General features: G+C 33.5%; 1 protein-coding gene and 1 long non-coding RNA gene across 2 annotated transcripts; both read left to right on the forward strand.

The window, feature by feature from the left end:
- Positions 1-1,428: 1,428 nt before the first annotated feature.
- Positions 1,429-12,878, forward strand: LOC143069480 (uncharacterized). Its single transcript, XM_076244132.1, has 8 exons — positions 1,429-1,523; positions 3,601-3,690; positions 4,072-4,159; positions 5,685-5,771; positions 6,829-6,920; positions 7,434-7,612; positions 9,711-11,258; positions 12,752-12,878. Exons 1-8 carry the CDS (start codon positions 1,491-1,493, stop codon positions 12,861-12,863), a joined length of 2,229 nt encoding a protein of 742 aa, XP_076100247.1. The 5' UTR covers positions 1,429-1,490; the 3' UTR covers positions 12,864-12,878.
- Positions 12,879-15,356: 2,478 nt separating this feature from the next.
- LOC143069481 (uncharacterized) lies at positions 15,357-17,480 on the forward strand. Its single transcript, XR_012976411.1, has 3 exons — positions 15,357-15,408; positions 15,928-16,028; positions 17,342-17,480. It is a non-coding gene; the product is annotated as an uncharacterized LOC143069481 (long non-coding RNA).
- The last annotated feature ends 605 nt before the right edge of the window (positions 17,481-18,085 follow it).

An 18,085-nucleotide genomic window follows, 5' to 3' on the forward strand; every position in this document is an offset into this window, starting at 1 on the left:
CACCGTGGAAATGCAACCTTGAAAAACAACTGGCAGCAAAAGGGTTAACAGCAGACAAAACTGTATGCAGGAATGTGTAGCCTATGAATGCCTATTTGACTACTAGTCCCTGCATGTGGGGTCATGCAGACACTGCTATCCTTAAAGTTAAATAATGGCAGTGTCTGCGCGTACCAGCATGCGGGTACGAATAGTCAAATTGATAATCGTAGGCTACGCGTACCCACATCCAGTTTTATAATAAAATGCCATCGGATCGGGAATTAAACGTGAAATATATACAGAAATTATTGATAATATTGGGATTTCGAGTAGAACGAGTGAAGAGTATGACAAATAATATGTTCGAATTGTATTTACATGTATTAGTTAATAATACACATAATAAACCTTGCAAATTAAATGCACACTGATTGAAAATCCCTGTAAACTAGTTCTATAATATATAATATCCGAAATTTAAGTTGCTTCCACGCTTCAGAGGTGAAATATTTTTTGATGCGCTGAAGTTTTACATTTTCGTCAAATATTTTGTTATTAATTAACGAAGCTTTCTTAGAAGACTATTGACATCGGCCTTTGTTTATCAGAAATAATGTATTAGGCCTTTTAAAATTTTTCCTGTCGAACTTTCCGTGAATACAGGAAAAAATTATTCTGTTAAACTTTATTTCCTCTTTCTTTTTTATTTTTTGTTTTTCCAGTTCTTCTTTTCTCTGCAGCTGCAATATACTCTGAGTTTGCCGGTTTTTATATACAATTGTATAAAATTAATCGACTGATACTTTTGAACAAATTGTTCCAATTCATGATAACTTTATAATGTCTGCCCCACCACATGTATATAACTCTTCCCATTTTAAGAATATTTATCAACCGAGAAAAACTGTTCACTTACCTATATATAAATGTTTACAAAACTTCTAAGTAGTTGATCAATTTTATTCACTAATTGCGATAATTTCTGTATTATGTATATATACATGTATTTCACGTTTAATTCCCGATCCGATGGCATTTTATTATAAAACCGGATGTGGGTGCGCGTAGCCTACGAACGGCAATTTTGCTATTAGTACCGGACTACCCGCATGCGGGTACGCGAAGACACTGCCTTAAATAATTCCTCTTACCAAGGAGGTCAAAGTTCCCCCTTATTGATAGGATTTCAAACTCCTGTGTTATGACACCTATGCATTTGTAACCTAGTGACTCAAAGTTCATCTAATCTAAATATTTATCTTAGTAAAGATTAAAAGCTAAATCTACCCAAATACTATTTGTTAACCTTGGTCGCCTGATTGCAAATTCCCCAGCAAAATAATTTCTTCAATGTTTTATTCAAACTTGTGATGAGAGTATATTTTCGGTTAGGAAAAGCGCAAAAGTAACTCTGAACATTGGAACCTCTCTAGAGTGTTTATTGGAAATAGCGAAAACTCTAAAACCTGTATTTAAGGGGCAATAACTCATTTTACCCGCACTTTTCGATGGGCAGCGAATTCTTCACAAAGTATTTACAAGTACAATATCATTCCTAGTATTTATCAAACAATGTGAAATATGTTTCTTGATCTGTTGCAACACACTAGATCATGTTTCGATGGACGATACAGCTGGGAACAACAGGCAAATACCGAAAACAGCTAAAAATACCCATTTTTTTTTTACATCAATATTTTTTTTTAATAGAAACAAGAAACATCTAAATTTATACAATACTTCTTAATTTCGTATTCCTTAATATATTGGGCTGCCATATATTGAAGATTACAAGAAGGCACATGCTAAGGATTTTTGTTTAAAATCTAAACTAGTCCAAATAATTCTGACTATTGTAAGGCATTTATACTTTTAAGACTGTAAGGTGTGAAAGGCAAAAAATAAAATATAAGTTCTAGATGTCATAATTATTTGGACTAAATCTAAACGTATTTACACTTTTGTTATTTAGCAGGATTTTGTCCCTGATTGACCTTAAATCTGACCATAATTATGCTCATTATGATGAGACAAGGTTAGTGGTTCTCTCTGGGTACTTTGGCTTCCTTTACTGGTAAAAACTGGTATCACTATCGGGTCTGTTCATGCCCAATACACGTTCGCACCCTACAGGTTTGCACCAAATTATTATTCGAATTTCAGTTGAATTATTAGATATTTTCTTAAAAATGAATATAAACAAAATAATTCTTTTTTTTTATTAAAATTTGAGGGATTATTATATCATGCTGCTAATTGGTATTTATACACAGCTAAATGTTGTGTTATTGTTGAGTTATTAAAAATCATGATTGCTGTTTTAACTTGCTTTTATGTAAATACTGTATTTAGCTTGGTATGAGGCAGATTCCAAATGAGAAAGTTGAAAAGTTCCCAAAAATATATTTAACAAAATCAACTTCAATGTTTTGGAATACATGTTATACTTATATTTTATCCTAGTTGAAAGTCATATTAAGAATTCTGCAAAATACCGCTGCCTGAAATTTAAAAAGATTTCAACCCAGGACAGATAACTCTAATTTGTAGCACATCCAAATGTTGCTAACATAAAATGTCAAGTTTGACAGAAATTATGTTAGCAACAGAATTGATAAAACTATTGATTAAATAAAGTAAATTGAAAGATCCAAAATGTGTATGTTTAATGTACATTATGAAATACAATTTTAACAGGCTTATATAAGTACCTACAATGATGTGGCAAGATTTTATGAACCTGTTGCTATCATAAAATTTATTGACAGACGAGCACCTAATAAGTAAGGTATTTGAAATTGAAAAAAATATATATCACAGATGTTTTTTTAACAAAAGAAAAGCAAAAGATTTAGAAACAGGGATGTTTGAATAATCAAACTACACTAATAAAAACCATTATACCAGTGTCAACTTAAAGCATCGTAAAACATGAACCTTGTGTCAAAAAATGGGAAGTAATTTCTGTCTAACAGTTTACATTTTTCATCTTGTTTTGATCATTTCTACTTTTAATGGAAACAATCATATCCAATAATTGGTTTTCTTGCTTTCTATAACATTCTTATTCAATATAACATTCACACATTATCATTCAAATAACAGTTAGTATTATTTTTCTTAATTTGTTCTTTTTGACGGAATTTTTCATTTCTTTTTGGAATCTGCCATGAGTAAAACTTCAGAATCTCACTATATTTAGAAACAATGAATAAAAATATATTTAAAGCAATACACTTATCATGCTTACCATTTATTCAACACCAAAAAATATGTTGCCAGAATTGATTATTTTTTACTAGAACCAATGACAATGAATGAATAAAAATGAAATATATATATAACAATACATTAACCAAAAACATGATTAAGAATTATTCAACACAAAAATAAAATACCAGTTGTCACAATCTGACTTTTTTTAAAAACATGATTACGAATTATTAAACACAAAACCAATAAAAATTGGGCTTGAACGTGTATAGGGTGCGAAAGTGAAAGGGGGCGAACGTGAATAGGCGCCAACGGATCTGGATTCATAAAAACTGTCCACTATTCTAAAAGTACTAAATTAGTATTAAATAGGAACAATCAATCATTATGGTGAGTTTATTTCAGGTTGGTGCAAGATTGGTCTGTCAAATAGAAATTCATTCTTTGGATGAGAAAAAGTCCAACAAAAGATGGCTTCAGCGACATCAACTAAAGGTTGGTGGATATTCAAAGCATTAAGTGCAGTACTTGTATAAATAAATATACACACATTAAATAGAAAAGCTATACATTGTCCTAATTTATTAAATTTATTTGCAAAAGGGAAGACAGCATCCCAACAATTCATTAAAAAAAATCCATTGCTGTGTTTAATGATAGATAAGTGTTGTTCATTCAACCCCACAAGTAATATTCTTCTTCACTCTAGATGGGGTTAATGGAAAAGAAAATTATTAGCAAAAACAATTGAAATAAAATTTAGAAATATGGGGAAAATACCTTTCAAAAATCCAGAATACACAATCAACAACCTGCTTCCCAATCCAGACCTTTGATTATAGTATGAATCACTTCAGAATAGATTTTATTTTATAGGAAATTGAAAAGTTACTTAAAGTTCCAGTAAGAGCAAAGATAGAAGAAAGAGACAAAAATGACATTAGATCACAGAATATTTTAACAGGTAAAGTAAAAATCACAACAACAAAAATGAAACTAAATATTGATTCAGAACCAAAACTGAAAGATTTTTTCTGTTATAATTGTGGATTAATTATTTTTGAGGACATTTTTAACCGGATTTTTGTGACAAAAATGTCGGTTATTGATTTGGGATTTACGGCGGGCGGTGGGGCAGTCGGGCGTGCGGGCGGCAATCAAATGTTGTCCGTGCATTAACTCATGAACTGTTTAACCAAAGCTTTTAAAATTTTAATATGTTGTTACTGACATTTAAATGAAGGTCAAGTTCAATAATGGCGAATTTGACTTTTACCGTTCAGGAGTTATGGTTCTTGAAAGATTGAAAAATGGAGTTTCCAGTCGTGTCCATGCATTTACGCATGAACTGTTCTACCAAAGCTTCCAACATTTTTATATGTTGTTACTGATGATAAAATGGAGCTCAAGTTCAATAATGGCGATTTTGACTTTTACCGTTCAGGAGTTGTGGTTCTTGAAAGATTGAAAAATGGAGTTTCCAGTCGTGTCCGTGCATTTACGCATGAACCGTTCAACCAAAGCTTTTAAAATTTTAATATGTTGTTAAACTGATGACAAAATGAAGGTCAAGTTCAATAATGGCGATTTTGACTTTTACCGTTCAGGAGTTATGGTTCTTGAAAGATTGAAAAAATGTTGTTTCCAGTCGTGTCCGTTCATTTTCTCATGAACCATATAACCAAAGCTTTTGAAATTTTTATATGTTGTTACTGATGACAAAATAGAGGTCAAGTTTAATAATGACGATTTTGACTTTTACTGTTCAGGAGTTATGGTTCTTGAAAGATCGTAATATGGCGTTTCCATTCACGTTGTTGCATTTACTCATGAACCATTCAATCTAAGCTTTTCAAATTTTAATATGTTGATACTGATGACAAAATGGAGGTCAAATTTAATATTGACGACTTTCACTTTCACCGTTCATCAGTAATGGTTCTTGTGATAATGCCAGGACACAAATAAATGTTAATAAATCCGGTTTGCTGTCGTTGTGACAGCCTCTTGTTTATGATTTATATGAGTGTGACATTTTCCAAACAGAAAGAGATATATTTGAAATAATGAAAAATGTATAACTGCTTTAATCTTCTTGAAATTAGCTAAAGACTTGAGGCCATACAATGATTATTTATTTTTTGAAAGCTGATTTGCTGATAATAAAGGACAAGTTTGCAAACTTTTTTTATCTCCACAAACTCTAAATATTTTAAATGATCTAGTATGTTAATTTATGTGCCAACGACTTTCTATATATTATAAAATTAGAGATCAGATGAAAAGTTATAGATTTTTTTTATCCCAAATTCCACTTTAAGGATCAAGCTAGCAGCAAAGTAAGATTAATCAAAATAATTAGGACTTTACTACTGACTTAACAAGCTTGTGTGAAGTGCTTTGTGTAAATGTATCAATCATACTGGTACATTTATAAGAGAATTTGTATTTATTACACATGTTATATTTACAATTTTACATATTTATAGGAAATACAGTGAGGCTTGGTTATGTGTTCAAAAAGAAATCACTCCATCATACTTTGTTACTTGGTGAAGAAGAATCAGGAGAGGAGGGTATATATTGATACTGTATTTTTAAGTACCAGTCTATAATTTGAATAACTGTATATTAAGTACCAGTCTATAATTTGAAAATGGAATTTTGAAAAAGAGGATTTACACGAATGAAGCGTTCAAATAAATATGTTTATTTTACAGGGGTAATTCAACCTTTGATTTTTGGGGCCTGTGCCAAATTGGGACATTTTGATATAATTTTGTATGCATTGGGAATAAAAATTTCAGGAGATGAAAGTTCTGCATGAATTTTAATTAATTTCTATTAGGGTTTGGCTTTTACATTGCATAAAAATTGAGTTACTGATTGACACTTGTAAATGTTCCTAATTCATTCAACTGTTTGATACACATCAGTCTGCTCAATACTGTATGTATAGGTACCTGTTCATGGAAGAAAATTGACAAAGTTTCATAAAATGCATTGGGGATCATAGAGTTATCTCCCTTTAAATAATTTTCATTATGCATTCTATGAACACAAGTTAAGGTAGAAGTTAAAATTAGCTTTTGATATAAACTTGCATTCTAAAAAAACATTTAAATTCAGGCTTTCATGAATCATCTTATGGATGAATTTTAGTAGGAGTGGTACTTAACAATTCAAACAATTTGCTCTAGTTAGCATAAGAAATCAGTCAGTGATGTTAACATAGAAGTAATGAATATATGGAGAGCACTGTTCAAAATCAATGAATACAGCAACCAAACAATTTGTATAGGGACGTAGAACCTGTCAACTTGACACATTATAATGTATTTTTTACATAGGCTAAATACCTATATAACTTGGATGTCTTTTAAAGCTTAGCTTTCTTTTTCTGATCAGAAGCTTCACTTTTCTCAAGAAATTACACTTTGGAAAATCGTCAACTATTTAACATTCAGACTTAATTTCTACACAGGACAAATGACAACAAAAATTCTCTTCTGTTGCAATCTAAGGATTGCGTTTCTTAGATTGCATTTATTATTTGTGAAGCAATTTACTTGCTGCTTCCTGTAAACCTTGATTAGCACATGATTCGCACATCTTTAGTATGTTTACTTTCAGATTTTTACAGTACTGCCCACACTGTGTTCAGAGAGAAAGTGGTTGTGTTTGTCACTTCATTAGAATCTCAAGATACTAAAAGTGTAACAAAGGTAGGGAATTAACAGTAGTTGATAATACATGTGTGATATTTATTATGCCTTACTTAGGGATATTATGTTTTTGGTCTGTTGGTCTATTCATTCGTCTGTTTATCTGTCCCGCTTCAGGTTAAAGGTTTTGGTCACAGTAGTTTTTGATGAAGTTTGATTCTAATCAACTTAAAACTTAATACACATGTTCACTATGATATGATATTTCTAATTTTAATGCCACATTAGAGTTTTGACCCCAATGTTATGGTCCACTGAACATAGAAAATGATAATGCAAGCCATGCATCTATGCACTATGGACACATTCTTGTCAGCAATGAACAAATATAGAAATCCTAGAAATGAAATATGTAAAATAATTCAAACCAGGAAACCAACAGCCTCATTTTGGTACATAACAAGAAATGAAAAACAAATATGATATACAGTAACTAACAATAACAACTGAATTGTAGGCTCCTATATATATTGTTATGAATTTGTAGAAATATTTTATTTTATGTAATTGTAGCTAGCAAAAGTCCTCCATGACTGTAGCCAATCACAGACTAGTTCAGTCAGCATAAGTAATTACTTTACCAAACAATCATCCACAAGTCAAAATGGTAGTCATGGTAACATCAAACAGAATGGAAACACAGAAAATGGTGTATCTTCCAATGAGGGAAAAAGAAAAGCTATTAAAAATCTGTAGGTTTAATATTCCTAATGGCAAAGGTTACCATTTCGTATTCATGAAGAATAAATCTATGACATAGGCTGCTTTAGTTGTTGATAAGGATGTGCATAAGGTAAAACAAAATGAGTGTTCGGAGTTAATTGCTGGAGGATTAGAGTCTGTTGGATCATTTGTTTCATAAGCAGAAGAGTCATATTTTTTCGTGTGATCTATTTTTAGCTCACCTGGCCCGAAGGGCCAAGTGAGCTTTTCTCATCACTTGGCGTCCGGCGTGGTCCATCGTCGTTAACTTTTACAAAAATCTTCTCCTCTAAAACTGCTGTGCCAAATTTAACCAAACATGGCCAAAATCATTATTAGGGTATCTAGTTTAAAAATTGTGTCCGGTGACCCGCCCAACCAACCAAGATGGCCGCCATGGTTAAAAATAGAACATAGGGGTAAAATGCAGTTTTTGGCTTATAACTCAAAAACCAAAGCATTTAGAGCAAATCTGACAGTATAAAATTGTTTATCAGGTCAAGATCTATCTGCCCTGAAATTTTGAGATGAATCGGACAACCTGTTGATAGGTTGCTGCCCCTGAATTGGTAATTTTAAGGAAATGTTGCTGTTTTTGGTTATTATCTTGAATATTATTATAGATAGAGATAAACTGTAAACAGCAAAAATGTTTAGCAAAGTAAGATCTACAAATAAGTCAGCATGACCAAAATGGTCTGTTGACCCCTTTAGGAGTTATTGCCCTTTATATTCAATTTTTAACCATTTGTCGTAAATCTTAGTTATCTTTTACAAAAATCTTCTCCTCTGAAACTACTGGACCAAATTAAATCAAACTTGGCCACAATCTTCATTCAGGTATCTAGTTTAAAAATTGTGTCCGGTGACCTGGCCAACCAACCAAGATGGCCGCCATGGCTAAAAATAGAACATAGGGTTAAAATGCAGTTTTTGGCTTATCACTCAAAAACCAAAGCATTTAGAGCAAATCTGACATGTGGTAAAATTGTTTATCAGGTCAAGATCTATCTGCCCTGAAATTTTGAGATGAATCGGACAACCCGTTGATAGGTTGCTGCCCCTGAATTGGTAATTTTAAGGAAATTTTGCTGTTTTTGGTTATTATCTTGAATATTATTATAGATAGAGATAAACTGTAAACAGCAAAAATGTTCAGCAAAGTAAGATCTACAAATAAGTCAACATGACCAAAATGGTCTGTTGACCCCTTTAGGAGTTATTGCCCTTGATAGTCAATTTTTAACCATTTTTCGTAAATCTTAGTTATCTTTTACAAAAATCTTCTCCTCTGAAACTAATGGGCCAAATTAAACCAAACTTGGCCACAATCATCATTCGGGTATCTAGTTTAAAAATTGTGTCCGGTGACCTGGCCAACCAACCAAGATGGCCGCCATGGCTAAAAATAGAACATAGGGGTAAAATGCAGCAACAACAAAACAACTTCACAACTTTCTCATTACTTTGCATTTCTCGTTAGATAAATTTTACAAAATTCTCCCCTGAAACAACTGTCAAATTTAAACAAACTTAGTTTAAATCACCACTAGGATATCCAGGGACCACTGTGTATGATGACCCTGCCTGCCCACATGGCTGAAATAAAACATAGGTTTCAAACGCACTTTTTAGTATTATATCTCTGAAACTAAACGACAGTACAACAGTTGCATTTATCGTGCATCAATTGTAAATAAAAATATCAGGTGAGCGACACAGGGTCCTTGGACCCTCTAGTTACTAGAAATTGCACACTTTTTAAAAGTAGACAAAATATGCCAAAAGTATATTCAAACTCATTAGTCAAAGACTAACGAATAACACCAAAAACCAATCCTAGGGTCTATATTGTAGTCACCTTGTCTGTCTGTTCATCTGTCCATTCATCCAACCAATTGTTTTGTCACACTTTTCTCAGAAACTACTGAACAATATCAATATAATTGCCAATATGATAACTCCACCAGAGATCAAATGATGTAGAAATAAGAAACTTTATGGCACTTTTTAGCTGTCAACAATGAGCAAAACCCATTTTGAAATATGAAAAGCCTTTTCAACATATATTTAATCTCCTATTTTCAGTGTCGGAAGAACTAACAAAGCTATTTCTAAGGTCAAGAAAGAAAAGAGAATAGCAAAAATCTTACAGAACTTTAAGGAAATAGAAGGGGAAGAACCAGATTCCAATACTGTCTCTTCCTCCACCGAATCTCATCATACTAAAAATCTAGTACAAGACAGCAAACCATCCATCACTGGACTGTGCAGCATAGAACAGGAAACTGTATCAACAAACTGTTCATCTTCTGTTACCTCAGTAAGCTCACAACAGGAAACCAGTAACTCATCTTCAGAGTCTGGTCAAAATGACATGTGTATCAATTACCGAGGAACAAAATATGGATCAAATTATCCTCCATACATAGATTCCTGTCAGTCGGAAATAGATTATATTGATATAGAAATAGACTGCCATTCCACTATAGTTCCAAAATATAGTCCAATGTCTCCTCCTAAAATTCAAAATTGCTGTGATCCTGGGTCAGATTCAACTTTTATTGAAACAGACTATATAAGCACAACTAAATCTAAATCTAGTCAGCAGTCAAACTACAACATACTCAAAGATGTAACTACAACCTCGGATACTGTTGACCATGGAGTTCCAGACGGCATGCCTGACATTGATAAGGCTATTACCTCAGAAAATGTTGAAGATGAATTTCCTGACGACATGCCTGACATTGTATCTGATTGTTCATTAGATCTCACAGAACCTCCCGAAGATATGCCGGATATAATTAACGAACATTCTTCATTTGAATTCTGCTCGGAAGACGATAATCTTGGTGCCAATTATGATCCTGTGGAAAATGATGAGGTAGATGTGATCTCAGATTGCTTAGATATGGCTGAAAATCTTCTTCAAGTTCCCCTGGTAACTGATAACAAAATGGAGGATGATGTAATCTTTACAAATGCTGACATTTATGACAATGAAGGTGATTGTCAGATAACTGATCTATGTAATTCTGATACAGATGAAAGACTGGAGGAAAATGACATTCAAACAGGGGGTAATGTTGTAAATGGTCTGGTTGACCTTGATTATAAGAATAACCGGCAGACGGAAAATTTGAAAAATGATGATGTTGAAAATTGCCAGAGAGGAAGAGGACGTATCGATAAGGAGGTTAATCAGCCGTCTACAAATATGGTAGAAACAAATGTTTTGAGTGACAGCGATTCAAGTGATTCTGAATTGCCTGATTGTGACTTCATAGCATATAAATCCAGAAGACGAACTTCAATTTTTCAACGGGCAATTGATATTTGTCAACTTATTAAAACAAGCAAGGATAATCATCATGTGACAACTTCCCCCAACAAAGACATAATAAAAAATGAAAAAAACAAGAGAAAAAGAAGTAAGCGTGTTCTTCCAAGTTTTTCACCTTCGACTTCAGAAGATGAGTTGAATCCACCAAAAGTAGCCAAGACTGATGGTGATGTGAATGGTTTTAATTTTGATGACAATATGAACGAAGTGAGCGATGAAGAAGTGGAATGTTTCATTTTATCAGTGGACAAATCTGGCAATGACATGGACAACAAAATTAAGAATTCTGGGTAGGTTATACATGTCATATTACTGTGAAAGTACTTTTATTCGTGGGGTACCAATTTTCGTGGTTTTCGTGGATGACTTTATCCACGAATTTAAGTGTCCAACGAAATAAAACAACCGTTGTCCAAATCAAGACATGGAAAGATCCCCATCGGTAGGTTTTACCACTGATATGATCTAGAGAATATATTGAATAACGCCAAATCTGAGAATACATTAATAGCAGTCAGAGAACTACAACCGCATGCAGAATTATACCCATTTAATCTTTAATAACCTAAACTGTACAACTTTTGATCTTTTTATTCTCATAAAAAATATTGTTGATCGACGAAAGTCAGATTTCCGGTATTGATATGCTAGTATGATAAAGTGTTCATTTTATATCCTCATAGTTTTCCTACATGTGGGAAATAATAATTTCATGCTGGGCTTGATTATTTGACAATTCAAGATACGTTTAAACCATTTATTTATGTTACTGTTTTCTTTAGGTGACATGTTTATGGCCTAATCAACACCTTTGATGGTCTTTAATCTGTTGATCACTTTATCATAGGTTAATTAGTGTTATCACTACGATTTACACGGTCAATGTTTACTTTGCAATTTCCTTCAATCAAGACTATTTGTAACTTTCGTTTCTAAAGGCTTTAATTTTTCAATTATTATTTTTATATTAGAAAACTAAAATCCACGAATTCAAAAACCCACGAACATGTTAATATTACTCAAACCACGAAAATTGATATCCACGAATTAAAGTACTTTCACAGTAATACAGAGCTTTGAATGTTTGCATATCTTTCCATCGTTAGTTATTTTCGAAGCTTATTATTTTATCCTTGTATTTATTATTAAAAACTTTTAATTGCAGTGAACATTTAGATACAGTCTGAGGTTAAAGAATTTTATGAAACTTATGCAGAAACCTTTTTATGTATAAGAGATTATGTCTGAATCATATTTTGAAACTAAAAATTCATGTATGTGTTATTTACTGATAAATGGTCTACATGAACATACAGATATTCATAGTCATATAATAACATTAGATGTATGTTTCATCATAATACTTTATTCTGATTCCCTAACTACACGTCACATGTTATTCCTAAAGCAATTGCATCACTCAATAAAACTTTTCATTCATGATAACACATGGTCCCACAATAAAGTGCACAGCTGAATTAAATAAAACAATTATAAAAATCGTGTTTTCATGATCGCAGCTAAAAAATGTAATTATAAGTATTAAATACTTCTTTTTGTAACTTCATAGGGTTGTAAAAGCGTTGACCGTGTGCACATTTTTAGTATGAAGCGCGGAATACAAAATGTACTTCGGTCAACGCTTTTACACCCCAATAAAGTTACGAAAAGAAGCATTCAATTCTTAAACAAATCAGGGGACAGATTGAAAACTAGGATCAATCTTCTTCTGTAACCATGGTTAAGTCAACTTAATTAATATGGAAAACTATTTACATTGTAGAACTGTTTGTAATTTAACAGAGGACCAGTTAAAGTATTTGGTACTGCAGAATAAGATATATCTAAAGTCCATCTTTCAAGGAAATGTGAGTATGCACACAAGGAAAATGTAAGACTCACCAACAGGAACCCCTCTAATAACAAGGTGTAATCTCAGGTGTTTTGGGAGGGTAAGACTCAGCAACAGGAACCCCTCTAATAACAAGGTGTAATCTCAGGTGTTTTGGGAGGGTAAGACTCTGCAACAGGAACCCCTCTAATAACAAGGTGTAATCTCAGGTGTTTTGGGAAGGTAAGACTCAGCAACAGAAATCCCTCTAATAACAAGGTGTAATCTCAGGTGTTGTGGGAGGGTAAGACTCAGCAACAGGAACCCCTCTAATAACAAGGTGTAATCTCAGGTGTTTAGGGAAGGTAAGACTCAGCAACAGAAATCCCTCTAATAACAAGGTGTAATCTCAGGTGTTGTGGGAGGGTAAGACTCAGCAACAGGAACCCCTCTAATAACAAGGTGTAATCTCAGGTGTTGTGGGAGGGTAAGACTCAGCAACAGGAACCCCTCTAATAACAAGGTGTAATCTCAGATGTTTAAGGAAGGTAAGACTCAGCAACAGAAATCCCTCTAATAACAAGGTGTAATCTCAGGTGTTGTGGGAGGGTAAGACTCAGCAACAGGAACCCCTCTAATAACAAGGTGTAATCTCAGGTGTTTTGGGAGGGTAAGACTCTGCAACAGGAACCCCTCTAATAACAAGGTGTTTTGGGAGGATAAGACTCAGCAACAGGAACCCCTCTAATAACAAGGTGTAATCTCAGGTGTTTTGGGAGGGTAAGACTCTGCAACAGGAACCATTCTAAGAATAAGGTGTAATCTCAGGTGTTTTGGGAGGGTAAGACTCAGCAACAGGAACCCCTCTAATAACAAGGTGTAATCTCAGGTGTTTTGGGAGGGTAAAACTCTGCAACAGGAACCATTCTAAGAACAAGGTGTAATCTCAGGTGTTTTGGGAGGGTAAGACTCTGCAACAGGAACCCCTCTAATAACAAGGTGTAATCTCAGGTGTTTTGGGAAGGTAAGACTCAGCAACAGAAATCCCTCTAATAACAAGGTGTAATCTCAGGTGTTTTGGAAGGTAAGACTCAGCAACAGGAACCCCTCTAATAACAAGGTGTAATCCCCTCTAATAACAAGGTGTAATCTCAGGTGTTTTGGGAGGGTAAGACTCTGCAACAGGAACCCCTCTAATAACAAGGTGTAATCTCAGGTGTTTTGGGAAGGTAAGACTCAGCAACAGAAATCCCTCTAATAACAAGGTGTAATCTCAGGTGTTGTTGGAGGGTAAGACTCAGCAACAGGAACCCCTCTAATAACAAGGTGTAATCTCAGGTGTTTAGGGAGGGTAAGACTCGGTAACAGGAACCCCTCCAATAACAAGGTGTAATCTCAGGTGTTTAGGGAGGGTAAGACTCGGTAACAGGAACCCCTCCAATAACAAGGTGTAATCTCAGGTCTTTTGGGAGGGTAAGACTCAGCAACAGGAACCCCTCTAATAACAAGGTGTAATCTCAGGTGTTTTGAAAGGGTAAGACTCGGGAACAGGAACCCCTCTAATAACAAGGTGTAATCTCAGGTGTTTTGGGAAGGTAAGACTCAGCAACAGAAATCCCTCTAATAACAAGGTGTAATCTCAGGTGTTTTGGGAGGGTAAGAGTCAGCAACAGGAACCCCTCTAATAACAAGGTGTAATCTCAGGTGTTTTGGGAGGGTAAGCTTCAGCAACAGGAACCCCTCTAATAACAAGGTGTAATTTCAGGTGTTTTGGGAGGGTAAGAGTCAGCAACAGGAACCCCTCTTATAACAAGGTGTAATCTCAGGTGTTTTGGGAGGGTAAAACCCTGCAACAGGAACCCCTCTAATAACAAGGTGTAATCTCAGATGTTTTGGGAGGGTAAAACCCTGCAACAGGAACCCCTCTAATAGCAAGGTGTAGTATCAGGTGTTTTGGGAGGGTAAAACCCTGCAACAGGAACCCCTCTAATAACAAGGTGTAATCTCAGGTGTTTTGGGAGGGTAAGACTCAGCAACAGGAACCCCTCGAATAACAAGGTGTAATCTCAGGTGTTTTGGAAGGGTAAGACTCAGCAACAGGAACCCCTCTAATAACAAGGTGTAATCTCAGGTGTTTTTGGAGGGTAAGACTCTGCAACAGGAACCCCTTTAATAACAAGGTGTAATCTCAGGTGTTTTGGGAGGGTAAGAGTCAGCAACAGGAACCCCTTTTATAACAAAGTGTAATCTCAGGTGTTTTGGGAGGGTAAAACCCTGCAACAGGAACCCCTCTAATAACAAGGTGTAATCTCAGGTGTTTTGGGAGGGTAAGCAAAATGTTCTTGAGTAAGTAGTGCTTACTAGCTACTGATTATTTTTTGCTTATCTTGTACGTTTTTCAGAATTTGTACCTTTTAATACAAGAAACATAGCAGGGGTGATTTCCTGTGTGTGAATAGATATCATATCAAGTTATCGTTATTGTCATGGTTTACTATTTTTCTAAATATAAAAAAAACAAAAATTTCATTGAATAATAAGCTCTTATATTGTGTTTCAGACTGAGTCGTGGCGCCACCTTGATTATAAAAAAGGAGGAAGATCAAGAAGTATGATTTTATTTTTTTATTCTTAACATAAATATGATATTTAGATGAGTATTAGACATCAATTCACTTTACCTTTTATTCAATTCAAAAATATTTGGATAAAGGTCTCATCATTTCTATTCAAGTTTATATATTTTGTAGACCTATACTTTTAAAACCACCTCATGCAGTCATGCAGTGGTCTTTCTTTAAAAATTGGATTATTGAAGCCTCTCTGATTAGCACACAGCATTGGAGGAGTAAGGATAAAGACTGATTGGCTTGAAGTCAGAATAGTGTGGCCTGACATGTCTTCCTGAGGCTTGTGGAATTGTGAACTAGGACATTAAAAATCCAGCTCACCAAGTTTGTTTAGTATAAAGCAGAATTGATATTTGTAATGCATTTAATTAGGGGCTGATAGTTATACAGCCAACCAACCATCATTATCATCTACATTTTAAAACAAATCTGAATATATATGAAATTATTTTAACAATATGATTATTTGGGGTATTTTATGATTTTATGTATTTACAGAGTTGCTAAACCATCAAGTACACCTGGGATTGTTTACAGAAGAACAACAAGATATCGTCATGGAAACATTAATGTCTATTTTCTGTAAGAAACATCATAAGGTAATGATTATGCTGTTTGAACATTAGATATTGCAAGAAAAGACTAGTTATGAAGATATTATGATAAAAGTTATGTTATGAGAATAGTATATTACTATTGACACTTAAAAAGCCCTTTGATATCAGAAGATGTGCACTTTAGTTTGGATACATCTTATGTTTATCAAATGTTTATACTGTCTGTATAAAGAAGATTTAGAGGGTATATTTCAATAAGAAAGCAACCCAAGGACAAACATAATTAAATAACATATCAAGGGCAACATAATAGTCTAGAATATTTTTCTTTCCTAAGTTTGAGCAATGTTATGAGTTTTATTTATTTGAAAATTTTTTTAAAATGCATCTATGTGTAAAAAAAATTTGTAAGGGTTCCACAGAACCCGGTGTCTCGCCTACTTTTGCTGTAAATCGCAGGCTCAACAAAAGTGAGGAAAAAAATCAATAAAAATATTCCTCTTGATACTATCTTTTGATTGTAATAAGCTTCTGTTCAAGTTTGGTAAAAATCCAGGGTAGTTTTTGAATCTAATAAATGTTTTAAAAACTTTAACTGCAGACTGTATGTAATGTTAACTGGAAGAAAATCTAAGTCCATTTATAAGTAAAATACGGAAAAAATGGATTTATATTTTTACAAAATTTACTTCTGGATACTATCTTATGATCATAAACAAGCTTCTGTCCAAGTTTGGTACAAACCAAGGATAGTTTAAGAAAGTTATTAAAATTTTAAAAACTTTAACCACAGAGTGAATGTAATGTTTCCCTGCAGAAAAACTAAGTCCATTTAAAAGTAAAATACGGAAAAAATGGATTTATTTTTTTACAAAATTTACTTCTGGATACTATCTTATGATCGTAAACAAGCTTCTGTCTAAGTTTGGTACAAACCCAGGATAGTTTCAGAAAGTTATTAAAATTTTAAAAACTTTAACCACGGAGTGAATGTAATGTTTCCCTGCAGAAAAACTAAGTCCATTTATAAGTAAAATACGGAAAAAATGGAATTTTATTTTTACAAAATTTACTTCTGGATACTATCTTATGATCATAAACAAGCTTCTTTCCAAGCTTGGTAGAAATCCAGTATAGTTTAAGAAAGTTATTAAAATTTTAAAAACTTTAACCACAGAGTGAATATTTGTGGACGACGACGACGGAATGTAGGATTGCTTAGTCTCGCTTTTTCGACTAAAGTCGAAGGCTCGACAAAAATTATTAAATAAAAAAAAATCTTTAAAGGACGGTAAATACAAACAGAATTTTAATTTTCTGATGCTATGGTAATTATTTATGATATGTGTTTTCAGTTTATGGAATATGTGATGAAAGTTTTGTTACCTGAAATGTTGATAAAGATCCACATGGCCGTTAACAGTGTCAGTCATAGAGAATCAGAGGTCATGATGATGGAAGCCTTGTCCAAACCAGGAGGTGTCTACATTTGAATAGATCTGAATTTATGAGAAAAAGTCCTTGACTTCCAGAGGTCCTTGCATATATATCAATATACCTTCCATTATTTTTCAAAGGTTGTAAGACATGTGAAAAATGTATTTTTCTCAAGAATTATTGGGCTATTAAATACTCATAAACTTTAAAGGCTTATAGAAATCCTTTATGGAAAATGTGCAATTTAAGATTATAAATTGTAACATATTTATGTTTAGATCATAATTTCAAAGATAAAATCAGTATTAAGATCTAACAATCAAACTTATATGTGAGTAAAGATTTCAATCCAATTTGCATTTTTTCTGTTAAAATTCCTTATTAGGTGTCTTAATCATTATGTACAAGTTTATTTTTATTCTGCAAGAGAAAACAATATTTACCTCAAGGGTAGACCTCGGTATAGAGATACGGTCATCCCTAGAATTCTACTGGACATGTTCTGACAGTAAAACACGATATAAATTGGGCATTTTATTTGTCTGTATTGTTTAAAGTTGAAATTATATTTTGGCTGTGCGGTTGAAAGTTGATGTGTATATTTTGGTTGTGTGGTTAAAAGTTGAAATTATTTTTTTACAACTGGGCTATTAACTATGGAT

Source organism: Mytilus galloprovincialis, chromosome 3 (assembly GCF_965363235.1).
Source record: "Mytilus galloprovincialis chromosome 3, xbMytGall1.hap1.1, whole genome shotgun sequence".
Classification (NCBI taxonomy): domain Eukaryota; kingdom Metazoa; phylum Mollusca; class Bivalvia; order Mytilida; family Mytilidae; genus Mytilus; species Mytilus galloprovincialis.